Here is a 19,323-nt window from a genome sequence, read left to right as displayed (position 1 = left end):
GCTTATGTGCCTCAGTAGAAGAGGTCTTGGCGACGCCTCTGCTTGACAGCTGTGACGTCATATTGTTTTGTTGTAAAACACTTTTTATATAAACAAAAAAGCTGTTTTGGCATTAAAAGTGATGCTAAAGATACAGTATTTTACGAGGTCTGAGGACGTGAATAGCTCTGAGTAGAATCTGGGAGTTGCCATGTCGTAATTACGAACGAAATGACGTGAACGCACCATGACACTGACACCAGCATGGACACAGCATAATTAAACCGCTGTCATTTTCTGTTACCAATGCTATTGATGGAAGTCACTATTCACTGTCAGCCATTATAAATTGAATCCATGAGTAAAAGTGACCAATAACAGGGCGATTAACTGAGATTATGTGAGTATGATTCAGCTGATCATGTGATCATAACATGGCACATGAGGGGACCCCCTCCATGTACAATAAAACAGCTTTTATTAGGTTAATGACTGGAGTCTTTATCTAATGTGAGTGGTCGTGATTTTAAACATATATTTCAAAATTACTATTCAATTCTTTAAGAGTAAAAGTTTTTAATGTGGGAAAAAAAGAGAAACATAGTGGGTGCACCTTTAAGCGTCTGATTAGAGTCGTGTGTGATCCACATTTCAAAATAAGAGTCCTCGCACTGATAGACGTTGTTGTCAACTTTGATGTTAATCTCTAATTATTTGGCCTGCTAGTTTCACACCAGAGTCAAACGGAGTACGCGTTTTTAAAATGGTCGGAAAGGTAAGACAAAATCTTGATATGGATCCATAGTCGCATGTATCTAGCACGTATAACTATCCGTTCACCATCATGTTTGTTTACACGGGCTCAGGTGTCTGTCTGAACTGAAGAGCCATCGAGAAATCCCTTATGGCTATATCTTAACCTGACCCAGAAGTGCTGCTGAAAACTATATGCGTCCCACTCACCCTCTATAATGTTATTCGGCATGTAGGATTGAAGCCGTTGCGTTCAAGTGTGACATAAAGAAGTTTACATGATGTTTACTGTAGCTGACTGCTAACTATTCACTCTGCATTACATTACGACAGAGGTCTGTCATACACGTTTATTTATCGCCTGTTCAATTGTTAAAACAGCGTAATAACGCCCATCAGTGTCTTACAAATAGGAAACCATGTTTGGAAACTCTCTGGCCCTGAAAGCGACTTTGATTGAGTGGTTTATGACATAAGATTGTTGTTTACTATCAGTTGAACGGTGTGGTCTTTAATCTTTTACTGCGACCTCATGGACATTAATTCTGCTTCGTTCATATAAACACTGGTTTGGGGACCATACACAGTGGTGATTGATTATTTATTCGTTTTACTTTAAGTGCATTAATTGTTGTCTCATGACCAGTGTGTTCCGGCTGCTGGAGTTTTGGATCCACTGAAGTTGTTTCATGAATAGCCTTCTACACACAGACAACAATAGAAGATAATTCAACAAGGTAAATATACCCGACTATGTATGTCCTATCTCACTTAAATGTTCGAGGGACAGCCAGTGTCTGGTGACAGAGAGAAATATGATAACGTTTTTTGTTTTAAATTGCATAACAGTCAAGGTTTTTCAAAGAAAGGAGTCAAGGAATTTCTAAATGTGGTAAATTAATGAACTGTTTAACATTGTAAAATATAATAATATTTGTTAAAGTTATTGAAACGAATATATATATATATATATATATATATATATATATATATATATATATATATATACAGTATCTCACAAAAGTGAGTACACCCCTCACATTTTTGTAAATATTTGATTATATCTTTTCATGTGACAACACTGAAGAAATGACACTTTGCTACAATGTAAAGTAGTGAGTGTACAGCTTGTATAACAGTGTAAATGTGCTGTCCCCTCAAAATAACTCAACACACAGCCATTAATGTCTAAACCGCTGGCATCAGAAGTGAGTACACCCCTAAGTGAAAATGTCCAAATTGTACCCAATTAGCCATTTTCCATCCCCGGTGTCATGTGAATCGTTAGTGTTACAAGGTCTCAGGTGTGAATGGGGAGCAGGTGTGTTAAATTTGGTGTCATTGCTCTCACACTCCCTCATACTGGTCACTGGAAGTTCAACAAGCACTGTTGTGTGTGAAAATCCCAGGAGATCAGCAGTTACAAAAATACTCAAACCAGCCTGTCTGGCACCAACAATGATGCCATGGTCCAAATCACTGAGATCACATTATTTTCCCCATTCTGATGGTTGATGTGAACATTAACTGAAGCGCCTGACCCTTATCTGAATGATTTTATGCACTGCACCTCTGCCACATGATTGGCTGATTAGATAATCGCATGGATGGTTGTTGGTGCCAGACGGGCTGAATTGAGTATTTCTGTAACTACCGGTACTGATCTCCCAGTGAGGATCAGTTCTGTGGACAGAAACTCCTTATGAGGGAGGTCAACAGAGAATAGCCAGACTGGCTCAAACTGACAAAGTCTACAGTAACTCAGATTACCACTCTGTACAATTTTATTGTGAAGAATAGCATCTCAGATTATTCTGAGATGCAGGTTGGTGCTGTTTTGGCGGCATGAGGGGGACCTACATAATATTTGGCAGGTAGTTTTAATGTTACAGCTGATCGGTGTGTGTGTGTGTGTGTGTGTGTGTGTGTGTGTGTGTGTGTGTGTGTGTGTGTGTGTGTGTGTGTGTGTGTGTGTGTGTGTGTATATATATATCTGTAAAATACTGTGCAAAATTCTTTGGCAAATAACATGTTTAATTTTTTAAGATGGTTATTTATATATTGAGTGTGTCAATTGGAAATTTTAATTTTAGACTTCCAAACATTACTTTTGCAAATAGAAAATATTAGAATAGAAGAACAGGGAGCTTGCAACAGATGTCATGGCCCCCACAAAGCCCCCCACTGAAATTCGTGTCAGTCTGAGATTACGTGAAGAGACCGAAGCAATTGAGACAGACAAAATATATAGAAGAATTGTGGTGAATTCTCCAAAAGCTTGGAACATCCTATCTCCGAACAACCAAAGAAAAACTGTGTCCTGGTGTACTTAGGATAATTGGTGCTGTTTTAAATGCAAAGGTGTTTACACCAAATATTACTTTATATTTTTTTGAAGTTTACTGGACTTAGCATGAAAAAAACTATTTATGCCATTTTTTTTTAATAAATCCTCACTATGCAACATTTTTCATAAGTGCCTAAAACTTTTGCACAGTACTGTGTGTGTGTGTATATATATATATATATATGTATATATATATATATATATATATATATATATATGGACATCTCCCAAAACTGAATCTGGGTTTTCATCTTTCAATTTTTTTCTTTAGGGCTTTAAATATGGATCAAACAGGCCAGTCCTCAAGTGAAGACTGGTTTAAGAGAAGGCAAAGATCAGTAGACCATCAGTATGACACGACACCAAGCAAACACAGCTACAACAGCAGCTCTCAGGTCACCTACAAGAGTGCTGATCTCAAAACTCATCATAGTGAACTACAAGACAGCTCAAACAAGCAAACTGGAAAGGTAAAACAAGGCTGGACATTCTGACAGCTTAATTTAAAATGTGTATTTTGTTGCAGATTTGAAAACATAGTAAAGCTTTTTCAATCTTGCAGGATAAAAGAGCTGAGCATTCCCCCCAGGACAAAAGAATCAGTAGAAGGTCAACAGACAGAAGAGGTAAACTTTCTTTGAGGATTCCAATTAAAACGCATCATTTTAAAGGGATAGTTCACCGAAAATGCTAAATATGTCATAATTTACTCACACTCATGTTGTTAGATAAAATGTTAGGGACTGACAGCCTCCGTCACGGGCCATTCACAAAAAAGTTTACTTTCCAAATATTTTCAATTCAGTTCAGTTGTTGCCCATTAAAGCTGAGGGTAAACATATCTTAACATCTTGATATAATTTTTATTCATAAAGAACACCTTGATAGTTCTTTATTTTATAATTTAGTTAAGGGTTGTAACACCAGTGACAAATTCTCTTAAAAGTTCTCTTAAAAGAATCACAAATCACACACCACTGATCAGACTAAAAGCAATAAATCAAACCATTAAATATTTTTTTTCTTCCAATTAAAATCTTTGACATGAATATTAACAATGTAACACCAACGCCATTTAAATGAACCATGTGAAAATCATTACCAGCTGATTCAGCGCTGGCCGCGCTCCATCATGTGAATGTTGACAGAGTTGGCATTCAGTCTACCATCTCCTTTTGTGTTCTAACTCTTTTCGCCTTTAGAGCAACATGAGAGTGAGCAAGTGGTGACATAACTTTCTTTTTTTTTGGTGAACTGTAAATGGATTATTCACGTCTCTATCCAGGTCATAGAGGAACCAAACCTACCCCAAACCCTGCCGACAGAGCAAAATCAGCATTTTCATGTAGTAGCACATTTGAAATGAAACTTGCTGATTTCCCTGAATTGGGTGACATCACACTCAACAACCCCACGGCAAACTCGTGGCACCAGGAACCATCAACCGTTGCTGGTGCAGTCATGCCAGCGGAGCGACAGAGTTCACCAGCAGTCATCTGTAAGGTAACTTTCATGCGTGGTGGTTTAGGCCAAAGAACACATAGTTTTGTTCAAGCACACACTGTTAAATAAAATCTCCTGGTTACGCTGGCTCACTGAAACTTGGCAGTTGTTGTTTATTTTATTAAAATTAGAATGTATCAAAGAGAAGAACCAAGTCGGCTCAGCAACTGCCATCGAGTGGAAAGAGTGACATTCTGTCAACTGTCACAGAAGGTAAAGATTGTGCTGATTTGCAGCATGAAATGCCATTCACAACCCAATTTACTTCCATTATTATTTCTGAGTGAAACAGTATATTCAATGTGAAAAAATGTAGGGTGGGACTTGGTTTGATCTCTAGGAATCATCGGATCATGAAAGATAGTGTCTAGAATATGATGGATATTTGGAGGGGAGGGGTTGAAAAATAAAAGGGCTTGGTGATGTCAGCCAAAATGGAAAGTTGTTGCAGAGGCAAAGAAAGTTTAAAATTTTGATGAAGGATTATGAAGACACATTTTTTTCATACTAAGAACAGCAACGTATATGAAGAATTAAATAGTGTAATATTTTATTTATTGTTGACCTTAATGTTATTATTAATAATTTTTTTAATTGGATTTCCATCTTAGAAATTCACTGTGAAATATATGAAATGCATCATTCTGTTTGAAATGCAATCTTATTTAGATCCGGATAGTGCAATATCCAATCCCATTGGATCTCCTGCACCGTCCTGGGCAAATATTGCCTCTCAGCCTCGCAAAGTCATCCAGAAAATTCCCAAACCCAGCGCATCCTCTCAGGTTCACTTGTGCATTGCCTATTGGCATGTTGAGTCTATACTGTACTACTTTACATAGAAGCAATATATTATGCAACTAGAGTTTAAAGTTCTAACATGTTTTACTGTATTAAGGAGGATTTATCGGCACAACCAGCAGAACTGAAAACAGAGAAGAAGAGAAGAAAGAAAAAGAAGAAATCCAAAGCTGAAGACACAAAGGAGCAGACACCAGAGGAACATCTCGTACAGCAGGAACCTCCAAAGTTTGAGGTGAAATCCGTTTACGTATGTCACATCTGAAATGTTATTTTTTAAGAATGAGAGTTAAGTTTCATGTTGAAAGTTGTTTTCTTTTGGAAATTGTTACACAAATGTACTGTATTCACCATTTTGAGATTGAATTGAGATTTTATTTGCTTATTTAAATATTTTGTTATATGTTTCCTTCTTTTCCTCACTTTCTGGCATTCTCTAGTTAACTTAAATTGGCAAAAGTGTAATTGTGAATGACTAAGTTGTGTTTGCAGGATAAAGAGGAGTTTCCAGACCTGTCGCTTGCATTTGTGAGTTCATTCTTTGAGCAAGAGCACATTCTGATACCAGCACTTTGAATACCAACTATTGAAATGTGCACCTGTTCAATTATTTCATTGTACCATCTGTAATTGTATTGATTCAGGAGCACAAAGGACATTCTGGAGCTCAGAAAGAAGGATTTTCTCTAAATCAGGAGATAAAATACAAATCCACTTCTGCCTCAAGTGACACTAAAAAAACACAGGTGTGTGTTTTGTTTGTGCATTGCTTAAACCCTAACAAATCATCTCATAATTCCGGTACTTTTCAAATCTGTAGGGTGTAATATTAAATCTGCTTGAACTTGAGAAGACTATACAGACCATACAGACCATACAATGTAAAATGGGCCATTAGTTAAAATGAGTTAAACTGGCTTTTCTGAAAACAGCGAGACATTGATTCTTATCCCATTTTATCTCAGCAGACTAGTCAGAAGAAGTCAAAAGTTCCTGTACAGCTTGACCTTGGAAACATGCTGACAGTTCTTGAACAGAAGCAACAGTCTCAGAAATCGAAACAAGACCAGCGGCCAGTAATACTATCAGGTATTTGGCTGTATAATAAACTTGCTTTGGACCTTTCAAATAGAGTCATATTGTTCTAATGCATTTAATGTCTTTGCATGACACAATATAATAGGTATTGCATGTGATTTACAAATAATATTTTGGTTTCTTAGTTGGTGGAGCTCTACCTGTAGTCCACAAAGAACCTTCAGTTCAGAAGAAGCCTTGGCAGCAAGAGAAGACACCTCACAACCCACTTGACTCCACCTGTCCTTTAGTGAAAAAGGGAAAGCAACGAGAAGTTCCTAAGGCAAAGAAACCAACACCTCTCAAAAGAGTGAGTTCAGTGCATGCATAAAATGTGCAGTTAAATGTGCTGTGTGTAATTGACCACTAGCGTCATCAAACAGAATTGCATTGTTCACCGGGTCCAATGTATTAACATCAGGCACTTTCCCACCTACAGTCCTGGTACATTTCCCTTAATAACATTCTAGATGAGAACACTTTAGTGGAAGGGACACCTGTGGAAATTTTCCCCTCTTGCAATCACACTCACAAAAGTAATCCCCTTAGTGACGTCATCTAGTATCGACCATTTTTCTTGTGACATTGTTTGCACGAGCGAGAACATCAATGGAGGACACCGGGATCGCAGCTACACTTTTGTTGGGGCAGTTTTACACTAATTTATCAGAGCTGCATCAGAAAACATAGGCAGCTGCTTAATCAGTTAAAGGTTTAACCGACAACTTATTTGGGTGAATGGAACTCTTAAAGGGATAGTTCACCCAATAATGAAAACTCTCTCATGATTTACTCACCCTCCTGTCATCGCAGATGCGTATGACTTTCTTTCTTCTGCAGAACACAATTGAGGATATTTAGAAAGATATTTCAGCTCTGTAGGTCCTCACAATGCAAGTGAATGGGTGCCAAAATTCTGAAGGCACCCATTCACTTACATTGTAAAGTCCGACTGTGCTTAGATATTCTTCTAAAAATCTTCGTTTGTCTTCTGCAGAAGGAAGTCATAAAAATCTGGAATGGCATGTAAATTATAAGAGAATTAAAATTTTTGGGTGAACTAACCCTTTAAGAAAACTGGTCTCTGAACAGTTTAAAAAGCCCCTTATTTCATCCTACCTCATTAGAAAGTCTCCGAAGGCAGCATTTTTCAGTTTTAGTGTCATCAGGTTACAGTTTACAATGGACATGCGAGCTGTGTGTGCAGGTGGTGTCCCTGAAGCCGGAGTGAGAGAAGAGACGAGGCGTCGGAGACGCATTTTAACCACGCAGCAGGGAGGAGGATGTTTTCCCTGTAACGCACAGCATTGAGATTGCCTGCAATGACAACAAGCTCAGTCCGATGATGCTGTGACACACCGCCCCAGACCATGACGAACCCTCCACCTCCAAATCAATCCCGCTCCAGGGTACAAGTCCTCAGTTCAGCCTCTCTCAGCCTATGGCAGACAGTCTGAGCACTGATGGACGGATTGTGCGTTCCTTGTGTACCTCGGGCAGTTGTTGTTGCCATCCTGTACCTTTCACGCAGGTGTGATATTCAGATGTACCGATCCTGTGCAGGTGTTGTTACACATGGTCTGCCACTGCGAGGACGATCAACTGTCCTCACTGTCTTCCTGTAGTGCTGTCTTAGGCGTTTCACAGTAAGGACATTGCAATTTATTACCCTGGCCACATCTGCAGTCCTCATGCCTCCATGCAGCATACCTAAGGCACGTTCAGGCAGATGAACAGGGATCCTGGGCATCGTTCTTTTGGTGTTTTTCAGAGTCCGTAGAAAGGTCTCTTTAGTGTCCTAAGTTTTTATAACTGACCTTAATTGCCAACCGTCTGTAAGCTGTTAGTGTCTTAATTACCATTCCACAGGTGCCTGGTCATTAATTATTTGGGGTTCATTGAGCAAGCATGGAAAACATTAGTACAGGCACGCAATGCTTCCCTCATGTAAACTAGAATTAATGAAGGTTTACTGTACAATACATTTCAATTTCCCACTCTTGATAGACATCTGATTATTTATATGTGTCATACCTGGAAAAAGTTGATGTAGTAATCCAGAAATCACTATAATTTCTGTATAGTCACACAGTACAAATGCGATGAAAAGTCAAAGCATGTCTCCTGATGAAGTCACACACACATGTAAAACAGGTAATCCTCTGGATATTTTGATGTTTTTTATTTCTGTTAAGGAAATTGTAAAATTAGTGTAATCCTCTGAGTAGCTGGCTAGCAGCTATTTATTTTACAAATGGCTGCTGTAGGCGACTCCTTGTGTTTCTCAGTATTTTGTGTGTCATAGGTTTTAGACCAATCAGTACCTCCCACAGTCCGTAACCACCTTACTGTTCAATGTGGAAGTAAGCAGCGTCTGCATTTTCGGCGAATGTGTAGAAGTTCCGTTGTTATTCACTGCAATGTTAGAATTAGAAGGATAATAATACCAGAATTTAGTGATATAAGTTTATAAACTATCACACAACCACAAGATGTACAGCAGAATGATGGCCTAATGTCTGATAATGTTCTAACGTGAGCATTTATAGTAAAAGATTAAGTAAATCATTCACTTGTTGCTGTGTGTTGTTGTATTGAAGAGACGGTAATAAAATCTGCTTCTTACTTTACCGAGATTGTGACGATGCAGCATTTCTTGTCTCCATCTAAACCTCCCTTTATATGTACCTGCATAACCTCTGATGAGGCCTTTATTGGTTTATTTCCAAAGGCGATGCAGAATGCTGATATGCGTGTCTGTTTACTATTCACTGCTAAGAAAGAGAGAATGCTCTCTGACAATAACGGAGAGTAAAATGCGTTTATTCATTTGACAAGATGTAACAATCATCACTTTATTGTCACACGACCATATACACAAGTGCAACAGTAGGTGAAAGTCTTGTCGTTGTGTCGGAGCTCGCAACGCAGCAGCCATACTCGGCGCCATCTTGAGTCCAATGTCTGACAAGATGCTGTTTTGGTGCAAAGAACATTAAAGCAGAATTTTCCTGCATCTTTCTGCTGGTTGCGTAAAATTTGTGGAGGACTGTCCTGTCAGTGCCTGATCGCTCATTCATTCTGCCTGTGCAACAGTGTGATAAAATGATGGAAAAATGCGATATACGGTAAAACTATATGCTTTCAAAACCAATGAGTTTATGAAAGGCATAATTAATGTGATGACATATATTGCCAGCCTGTAATATAAAGCAGCATATTGTAGTATTTTTGTATTGCTAAAATAGCTGGAAGTGGCTGATACCAGAAGTGGTCCACATTCAAGGTTGATAATGGCGGCACCCAAGTTTTTTTGAAAAATAAGGTGGATATGCCCCAAAAGCCCCTAGCCCGGAGTAGGAGTTATAAATGCCCCCTAAAACGCTTAGAGGAACTATAGTTTCTCAGGTGCAAAACAACGAAAAGTACCTAAAACAGGCTTTAGTACCTGCAGTGTGAATGGGCCTATTGGCTCAACCAATGGTGTACCTGTTTGGCAATGGCAGACATAGTGACTGTTTGAGAACTGTGATTATTTTTGCAATTCTGCTAGTGGCATTGAAATTACTCACTTCACCTTTAAACTTGTACAGACAAATCTCAGTTTTTGATCAGTATTTACTACTTGTGCAATTTTATAATTTAGGTCATTTTGCGGGAAAGAGAAGAGAGAAAACAAAACCGCTTGCTTGAGGAGAGAGACCCAGCCAGAGTGGCCGCCGAAACTTGTGAAAAGGAAACTAGTGAAAACCCCTCTGAAACAAGCCTAACTGACCAAGACCAAATTGTTCTCTTAGGTATTAAACACAACATCTATTTATTGTTACTTAAATGATCATTCTACACAATTGTTGGGGTTGCTTAGAATCAGAGATGCTCTGGTGTTAAGCTTCTTGGTCCCATCAGTGTGTTTGTAATGTTTGAAATGAGAATGTCATTATCATTAGATATAGATGACAACCCTGAAGTTGTTGGTACTGAAGAGTCAGAGAGTGACCAGCCTGCTTCTCCATCTAACGACACGTTGGAAAATGGCGAGGCAGAAAACGCAACACTAAAAACCTGGAATCCCAGTTCAAATCCTAATCTTCCCAAAATCCACAGCAGGAAGTTCAGAGAGTAAGAAAATCAGATTGCTGTTTTTTATTTTTTTTTAATAAATGAATGATATGAATAAAATTCTCTAAAACTGTATATTTCTCCCATTTATTCTCCAGCTACTGCAACCAGGTGCTTAGAAAAGATGTAGATGAATGTGTGAGCAGCTTACTGAAGGAGCTGGTGAGGTTTCAGGATCGTCTGTATCAGAAAGACCCCATGAAGGCCAGGATGAAGCGGCGGCTGGTCATGGGCCTCAGAGAGGTGCTGAAACACCTCAAACTCAAGAAGGTCAAGTGCGTTATCATTTCACCCAACTGTGAACGGATACAGTCCAAAGGTAAATTCATAAGACTTACATGTAGATTTGCTACATTAAAGGAAAAGTTCACCCAAAAATGAAAATTATTTCATCATGTACTTACCCTCATGAATCACTTTCTTTCTTCTGCTGAACACAAACGAAGAAGGCCAACTCAACTCGTTGTTCCTAAATGCCAGAACAACTGCTGAAAGTAAAAAATGTAGGCAATTAGCCAGTTAGCTTCAGATAGGTTAATTAGAGGTGTACTGTACCTATGGATGCATTTACAGTACACCCTTTAATCTTCAAACTCAGTGCCTCTTTGCTTGACATCATGGGAAAATCAAAAGAAATCAGACAAAAAAAAAAATTGTGGACTTCCACAAGACTGGTTCATCCTTGGGAGTAATTTTCAAACACCTGAAGTTACCAAGTTTATCTGTACAAAGAATAGTACGCCAGTATAAACACCATGGGTCCATGCAGTCATCATACTGCTCAGGAAGGAGACACATTCTGTCTCATAGAGATTAAAATAGTTTGGTGCGAAAAGTGCAAATCAATCCAAGAACAACAGCAAAGGACGTTGTGAAGATGCTGGAGGAAACAGGTAGACAAGTATCTATATCCACAGTAAATAAAAGTCCTATATCGATATAACCTGAAAGGCTGCTCAGCAAGGAAGAAGCCACTGCTCCAAAACTGCCATAAAAAAACAGACTACAGTTTGCAAGTACACATGGGGACAAAGATCTTACTTTTTAGAGAAATGTCCTCTGGTCTGATGAAACAAAAATTGATTGGCCATGATGACCATCGTTACTTTTGGAGGAAAAAGTGTGAGGCTTACAAGCCAAAGAACACCATCCCAACCGTGAAGCATGTGGGTGACAGCATCATGTTGTGGGGGTGCTTTGCAGCAGGAGGGACTGATGCACTTCACAAAATAGATGGCATGATTAGAAAGGAAATTTATGTGGATATATTAAAGCAACATCTCTAGACATCAGACAGGAAGTTAAAGCTTGGTTGCAAATGGGTCTTCCAAATGAACAATGACCCCAAGCGTACTTCCAAAGTTGTGACAAAACGTCTTAAGGACAACAATGTCAAGACTTGACTGGAGTGACCATCACAAAGCCCTGACCTCAATCCGATAGAAAATTTGTGGGCAGAACTGAAAATGCATGTGCAAGCAAGGAGGCCTACAAACCTGACTCAGTTACACCAGTTCTGTCTGGAGGAATGGGCCAAAATTCCAGCAACTTTTTGTGAGAAGCTTGTGGAAAACTACCCAAAACGTTTGACCCTTCTTAAAGGCAATGCTGCCTAATATTAACAAAGTGTATGTAAAATTCAGACCAACTGGGAATGTGATGAAAGAAATAAAAGCTGAAATATATAATTCTCTCTACTATTATTCTGACATTTCACATTCTTAAATTAAAGTAGTGTAACTGATCTAAGACAGGGAATGTTTTCTACGATTAAATGTCAGGAATTGTGAAAAACTGAGTTTAAATGTATTTGGCTAAGGTGTATGTAAACTTCTGACTTCAACTGTAAATGTTTATTTTTAACAAGGTCATTGATCATTTCAGTTGGGTCTTAACAGTTTCAGCTGCACATTTCAGCACAAATTGTATTGTGAACATTGTATTGTAGAGCTGATCTATGGTCTCTTGTGTTATGCAGGTGGTCTAGACGAGGCTCTTCACACTATCATTGAAACATGCCGTGATCAAGGCATTCCATTCGTTTTTGCCTTGTCGAGAAAGGCACTGGGCCGCTGTGTTAATAAAGCCGTACCTGTCAGCTTGGTGGGCATCTTTAACTATGATGGCGCTCAGGTAATTCCCTAAAGTTTCTTGTTTTAGTTCGTGGGAAATATTTTGGCATCATTGAAAGTCTTTTTTTTCAAACATGTGTGACATTATTTTAAAAGGTGTCATTATGCTTGACCAATTAAAGGAATATTCTGGGTTCAATACATGTTAAGCTCAATCGACAGCATTTAATGCTTAATATTGATTTCCACAACAACAAAAAAATTCACATTTACTTCCATTGTTAGTGCCTCACTGTTACCTTGATTTTTGGCTTTTGTTTTTTTTCTCTCCCCAATTTGAAATGCCCAATTCCCTATGCACTTTCTGTCCTCGTGGTGGCATAGTGACTCAATTCATGTGGCGGAGGACGAATCTCAGTTGCCTCCGTGCCTGATACCGTCAATCTAAACATCTTATCACGTGGCCTGTTGAGTGCCACGTGCACGTGTGGAGGCTTGCACTATTCTCCACTGCATCCACCCCCTAATTGACCTTAACCTGTACTGAACCTGGAACATTCCTTTAAATCAGTTATATTGCCTTCCGGTTCATGTTTGTGCATATGATTATTTAATGGCCACAGGACCACTATCACAAAATGATTGAGTTATCGGCCGAGGCAAGGAAGGCCTATGAGGTGATGATTGCAAATCTCGAGGAAATATCACAGGACCAGGAGGAAGTACAGGAAGTGGAGCCACCAGTGGAAACTTCTGAACCTGAAGAGCCAGCATACAGTACGTCTAACTGACTCATTCTTTACTAACTGAAGACCTCACAATAGCCTAGTTTCCATCCACCTTTCGCTCTATTTTGTTATCGGCAAAGTAAAAATGCGGAAAAGTTTTTTTTTTTGCTTAATTTGCCGCCTTCTGCCCGTTTCCATTCAAATGGCCTTTTATCGATACAAATTGTGTGCATGATGATGTCATGCCTAAAAAAACACTTCGTCACATAGGTTTTGGTTTAGCGCAAAAGAAATCTGCCCTGAGAAAATTAATTGAAATTAGCCAGTTTACTGTCATTTTAATTAACAAATAAAAGCAATCAGAAGATGAGAAATTGCGGTGTGCACAGCTATTAAAGAAAAAATTATGCAGTGTAATATCAGGGTTTGATACATTTCTGATATTCAATATTTTGAACAATCATCTAATCAATAGCATCGCCATCACAACTGCATTATGTTCCGCATATTTCACTAGCAACTTTTAACGATCAACTGAACTTGATTATCATCTACAATTTATTTTAACATCATAATGCAAATTAAAATATTCTGAAGAAGCAGTAAATGTTATCCGAGGTAAAGAGTGTTAGATTTAAAGTATTTAAACATTTTAAAATGTTCAAAAGCTTGTTCTCAGCATTGGAAAAATAGTTCTGATATTCTAGAAGAAAGTGCAGAACATTCTGAGAATGTCATTCAGTCGACTTTATTCATCTACAGAACAGGGTAAAGCTAATTTACGTTTGAGAAAAGAAAAGGCATATATAGGTCTTAAAATATATATATATTTTTATCGTTTGGTAATACATTTTTTTAATTTAATGCTTTTTTCATTTGGTAATGTATTTTATTTAATACAGCGAATTTTGCCAGAATTTTTTCAAAAGTAAAATTAAACAATCATTTAATAGAATTGGGCTGTAAGTGTTCCAAAAAAAAAAAGCATGCTGAAGCTTTTCTCCCAGTATTGTGAATTTATTTTTTATTTAAAACATCTTTATACATTTACATTTTACATTTATGCATTTGGCAGACGCTTTTATCCAAAGCAACTTACAGTGCAATTATTACAGGGACAATCCCCCTGGACTAGTTAATTGCCTTGCTCAAGCACACAATGGTGGTGGCTGTGGGGTTTGAACCAGCAACCTTCTGATTAACAGCCCTGTGCTTTAGCCACTACGCCACCACCACTCTTTATGCACAGAAATGATATATTTTATGTTTTGTGGGCTAATTCCGTGACTGCCGTCTATTTGTATGGTGTGGAAAAGTAACTTTAATAAATAAACGGATGGATACCGCAATTAAATTAATCGCAAACAGTGACCATTCATTTGTTCAGCGTGCACGAGATATTTGTGTTGGCACTCCTGGAAGTGTCACGTTTGCAGATCGGCTCTATATGCTGTAAAGATCAATCCATAATCACGTACAATAAATTGGCTTTCAATACTGTCGTCATGATTAACACAGGCTAACGATTGGGGCAAACTCTGTCATGTGACACAACATTTTTGTGTTAATGGCAATTTTATCGACAAAAAGTGTTTCCAAACCAGTTTTCCGCAACGTTTGAATTATCGTCAAAGAGTTTATGCACTTGAGTTAAACTGAAAAATATGATGTCGACATTTGTGACATTTTAGCGATAATGTGTGTTTCCATCAGCTTTATTTTGATGCACTAAAACTTTTTCCATAAAAAATCCTTGGATGGAAACTGTTGTCACGTTATTGCCTCAAAAATTGCATTTTTATTATCCTCTTATTTAACTATTCCATTAAACTAGTTTCTTAAAGGTAGGGCAGGGCATTTCAAGTAATGTTTTAGTCAAGTAATCTAACACAATAAAAAAGTAATTGATTACTTGAAATTTAGAATCCAAGTTCAACTTTTAAACCTGTCTTTCCTATTCAAAACTGAGCACTATGCATAAACAACAGCATATACAATAGATTTTTTTTTTTAAATACAACGAAAAAAGAAACATACATTCCAAGTCTTCTAAAGCGATACAATAACTTTTAATCAGTGAACTATTCCTCTAACATCATGCATCAACAGCTGAAGTTGTAATGGCTAGATTTAGGTGAGAGAACCAGTTTGGCAGGCAGTGACACAAAGGAATATCAAATTGCAATATTTGAGTAGTCTAAAATATTTAAAGCTGAATGAGTACTCCATTAATAAAATTAATTACTTGTGCACATCCCTATTTAATGGGTAAAAATTTACCAAATTCCCTTTGATTATAGGTTGGCAACAAGGTAGGAATAAATGTATAAGTTACATATAACAAATGTTGTGTTTTAAAAAAATATGTGAAAACAGAAGTTGTGAATTATCCATTGACATGACCGAGATTAGAACTGACACAACTTTAAAAAAAAAAGTACTGTGGCTGTACCATGGTTCAGTCTTTGTATCAGATGGTAACACCATGGTACTTGGATATCATGGTTCTGAATATTAACCATGGTCTTTGCATGGTACTCCAAGGTACTTGGATTGCAAAATAAACATGGCATGTGTCCAAAAAACAAATCACCATGGCACAATGCCTAAAAATTCAAAGACATCATTTTAATTGCATTGCACTTTTTTGTTTCTGAAGCAGGACCAAATAAAACTGATATGTAACTTTTTCATTTTTAATTATGTATTCTCTTATCCAGTGTTGGGTAAGTTACTCCAAAAAAAGATATTAATTGCTAATTTCTAATTACATCTACTACATTGTAATTAGATTACTCTAATTACTCTGAAAAGTAAGTAAAATACTCATTACTTTTCTAAAACCCATATCAACTTTGACCAGATGGACAATAAAATGATAGACATCAAATTATTATTTTAATTCTTTGAAATAAATCCTATTCAATCCTAGCAAATCCATTATTCTTGAACTGTTCTTAAACTGTTCCTAAATGGTTAATAAAATCTGTAACTCAAAATCGATCACTTTCTTTATAGTTTCTTCTTCAAGCAAGTACATTTGTAGCAAAAAGGCTGTATTTCATGTAAGCATTGTAGGCAACATTCATAACAGCATATTAAGAGTAAACAGTTTTAACAAGCGGCACAGCGCCTCTTAGCAAACAAGAGCAGAAGGGAACAAATATTGGCTTAGCGTTTATCACGTGCTAAAACTTTATTTGGACTGAAACTTTACAATATGGAATCATGTGTAAAGGTGCAACAGTCACATAAAGTCCTCTTTGACACCTGAACTTCTTCAGAACATCAAATCTTAGTGACAACTGAAATAAATGAAACAGAACGCAGGTGTCTCGATGTATTTTTAAATATTTAAGCTCTTTTTAACTCAACACGGTGTCTAAAGTTTGTCGGCCCAGGTGCGAGATTCGAAAGAAACAGCAGGATGCACTGCAGCAGTCAAAGACGTCCGTCTAACACGTGATAACATCAGAAAACAATGCAGACATGCACAAAAACACTTTTGGTATGAACAGCCCCTGCAATCTCTCAAAAGTGTATCTATGTTGTCGTGTCAAGTGCTTTAGTAGATACTTGTGCTTCGGATATGCATTTGTCTTAATTGCATTTGTCACAAACTCGTAGTAATGGGGATATTTCCATTTAGTAAAACTTTCTTAACATAGTGGCACACGCTCACCCGCAAAGGCATTTGCCAATGCATTTAAAGGGGCCCCGTTGAATTAGAAAACAATTGTTATCATTAGACGTTAAATTTCGATTTTCAATTCAATATTGTTTTATGAAGAATTGTTGAAAGTCTATACAGTATGTGACACAAGTACATCATAAGTAACTAAGTAATCTCTTCACTTTTTTTCTGGTCATTTAATTATAGGAACGTGACATCATATATAACTGTAATTAAATGACTGAAAAGTTAAGAGTAATCCCTCAAGTTATAATCCTTCATGTTATTTAATTACAGAAACGTGTTACACCCAACACTGCTCGTATCCCATCTTAATTGCTGTGAACTATAGGCCCAACACAGCAAAATTGGCTTGAGAAATGGGGTGAATTGGAGGCGGGATTATCGGTTTGTGCAACCAATGGAATCTGATTGAAAACAGTGATTATTTTAAGTTTCATTTGGTAACTCGAGTGGCACAGAAATTACACACTTCAGATTTAATTTGCTAAGTGTGCAGGAATATCAGATGATACTGATAATCACAAAATGGACATTCTGTATACTGACCGATTAATAAACCTGACTCCTTTTATATTGCCGTGACTAAATGATATCACAGTCCATCTTCTTTGGGTGACATTTAGAGCAGAAATATTTTCATAGCATTCTCACTCCAAGTATTTTGAAAAACCAGCTTTATCAAGCTAGCCACTCATTTATTGTCCCTGTTTGTGTTCTCACAGTAAAAATCTGGAAGAGAATGCTGGAGAAAGATTACAAACAACCCTTCCTAAACTTTGAGGAGTTTTCATCCGTCTCCATCAATTCAGATCAGCTGCTGAATGACCACGAAGGAAGTTGATGGAGGTACACGGACGAGTGAGACAAAAAGGGCTGAGGTCATGCGTCTGTGACACAGAAACAGAATATACTGTTTCCAACCACCACTGCACACGGACCTTGTGAGATAACGAAAAATTCCATTGTAGAGGAATAGCTTGAAGTACCAAATGTGCCTATGATTAAGTCTAGACGATTATATTGAAAATAAAAATTTAATAAACCAAGAGCAATATGCTAAAAATAGAGAACAGCCCTTGACTAACAATATTTTCTTAGAAATATCACATACTTAGTTTGTTTTGCTGTCTGAATGGTGAATATTTGTGCAAAAATCTACAATCACTCTATTTCTATTCAAATACGTGTAATAGTTTGATATTAATCCTTGAAACAATCTGAACCACTACAGTTATTTAAATGTTTACTTTTGTAAATCAAATATATTTTCTTTCCGGACTTGAATGCACAACTTTACTAATCATGACCACTGTGTTTGTAGCCAATGAAGTTCATTCAAACTCTCCTTATTGAAATCAGCAGAGCCCTGTTTAATTAATAATGAAGGCTAATAAATGAATGATTTTAATGACCATGAATTGTTTGTGGGAATACCACTCCCTCTCATAACTTATTAAACTTAATTCCTAGTCCACACTTTTAATTTGTAACCTACCTTTGGCTAATCTTTCCATGTGAGAATTCCGCAACACTAGCTAAATACTGAATCTCTGTAGTTTCCAGAGTCCTTGTGGTGATTGTCTTTAAATTTCTATCAGTGTAACATTTATCAAGGTTTATGTCTTGGTGCTGTTGACTGCAGTTAATACAGTAGAAAATGTGTACATTATGCAGTTGTGTAGTACTCCGCTGGTCAGTGGTACGTATACATGTAGCATAGAGCTGACAATTCACAACTTCAATTTCAGTACTGGATAAATAAAGGAATCATTTCACATATGCATTTTCTGCTTTGCTGCTATGTAAGGAATGTTTACTTTGGGGCCACAAACATCTTTGTGGGTGGGGGGGGTCCCAGTTTTTGCAATAAATTCTTTGCAATAATCCAGTGTGTCTTTTTATGCATAATGTTCCCATCCTCGGAACACTGTTATTCGTTAAGAAGTTCAAATCAGAAAAAGAGGTGAAAATTAATCTGGTGAGCTTAAATTGAATTCCCACCTCACAAATTTGATTTAAGGCTACAAATTTGTGCCAAAATGTGTTTGAGAATGTGAAAAGAATGTTAACTGATTTGGAATAAAGCAATACATCTTGGCCAAATCAGATCTCTTATCAAAAAAGTACTACTTTTAAAGGGATGGTTAGCCCAAAAATGAAAATTATGTCATCAATTACTAACCCTCGTGTCACTTACAAACCCATATGACTTTGTTGCTAGGAATAGAAAGGGAGATATTTGGCAGA

General features: G+C 37.4%; 1 protein-coding gene across 2 annotated transcripts; it reads left to right on the top strand.

Moving 5' to 3' along the window:
- The first annotated feature begins 641 nt into the window (after window positions 1-641).
- On the top strand, window positions 642-18,929 carry LOC127643215 (selenocysteine insertion sequence-binding protein 2-like). Of its 2 annotated transcripts, none has more exons than XM_052125851.1 (18): window positions 642-754; window positions 1,379-1,469; window positions 3,351-3,549; window positions 3,642-3,705; window positions 4,365-4,582; window positions 4,714-4,795; window positions 5,252-5,367; window positions 5,481-5,618; window positions 5,876-5,911; window positions 6,028-6,129; window positions 6,352-6,472; window positions 6,607-6,770; window positions 10,107-10,257; window positions 10,408-10,579; window positions 10,678-10,898; window positions 12,558-12,712; window positions 13,275-13,428; window positions 17,799-18,929. In XM_052125851.1, exons 3-18 carry the CDS (start codon window positions 3,361-3,363, stop codon window positions 17,915-17,917), a joined length of 2,202 nt encoding a protein of 733 aa, XP_051981811.1. In that variant the 5' UTR covers window positions 642-754; window positions 1,379-1,469; window positions 3,351-3,360; the 3' UTR covers window positions 17,918-18,929. The 2 variants fall into 2 exon arrangements, with proteins under 2 accessions (XP_051981811.1, XP_051981810.1); XM_052125850.1 differs by having other exon boundaries at window positions 6,349-6,472.
- The last annotated feature ends 394 nt before the right edge of the window (window positions 18,930-19,323 follow it).

Source organism: Xyrauchen texanus, chromosome 4 (assembly GCF_025860055.1).
Source record: "Xyrauchen texanus isolate HMW12.3.18 chromosome 4, RBS_HiC_50CHRs, whole genome shotgun sequence".
Classification (NCBI taxonomy): domain Eukaryota; kingdom Metazoa; phylum Chordata; class Actinopteri; order Cypriniformes; family Catostomidae; genus Xyrauchen; species Xyrauchen texanus.
The sequence above is the reverse complement of the archived record's forward strand: the minus strand, read 5'-3'. Positions and strand labels throughout refer to the sequence as shown.

What these genes read in the sequence shown, in the direction of transcription:
- LOC127643215 (XM_052125850.1), top strand. Translation starts at nt 3,361, where the DNA reads ATGGATCAAACAGGCCAGTCCTCAAGTGAAGACTGGTTTAAGAGAAGG. An exon ending in CAGACCTGTCGCTTGCATTT is followed by an intron (nt 5,912 to 6,027) that starts GTGAGTTCATTC and finishes GTATTGATTCAG; the next exon opens with GAGCACAAAGGACATTCTGG. An exon ending in ACCTGAAGAGCCAGCATACA is followed by an intron (nt 13,429 to 17,798) that starts GTACGTCTAACT and finishes GTGTTCTCACAG; the next exon opens with TAAAAATCTGGAAGAGAATG.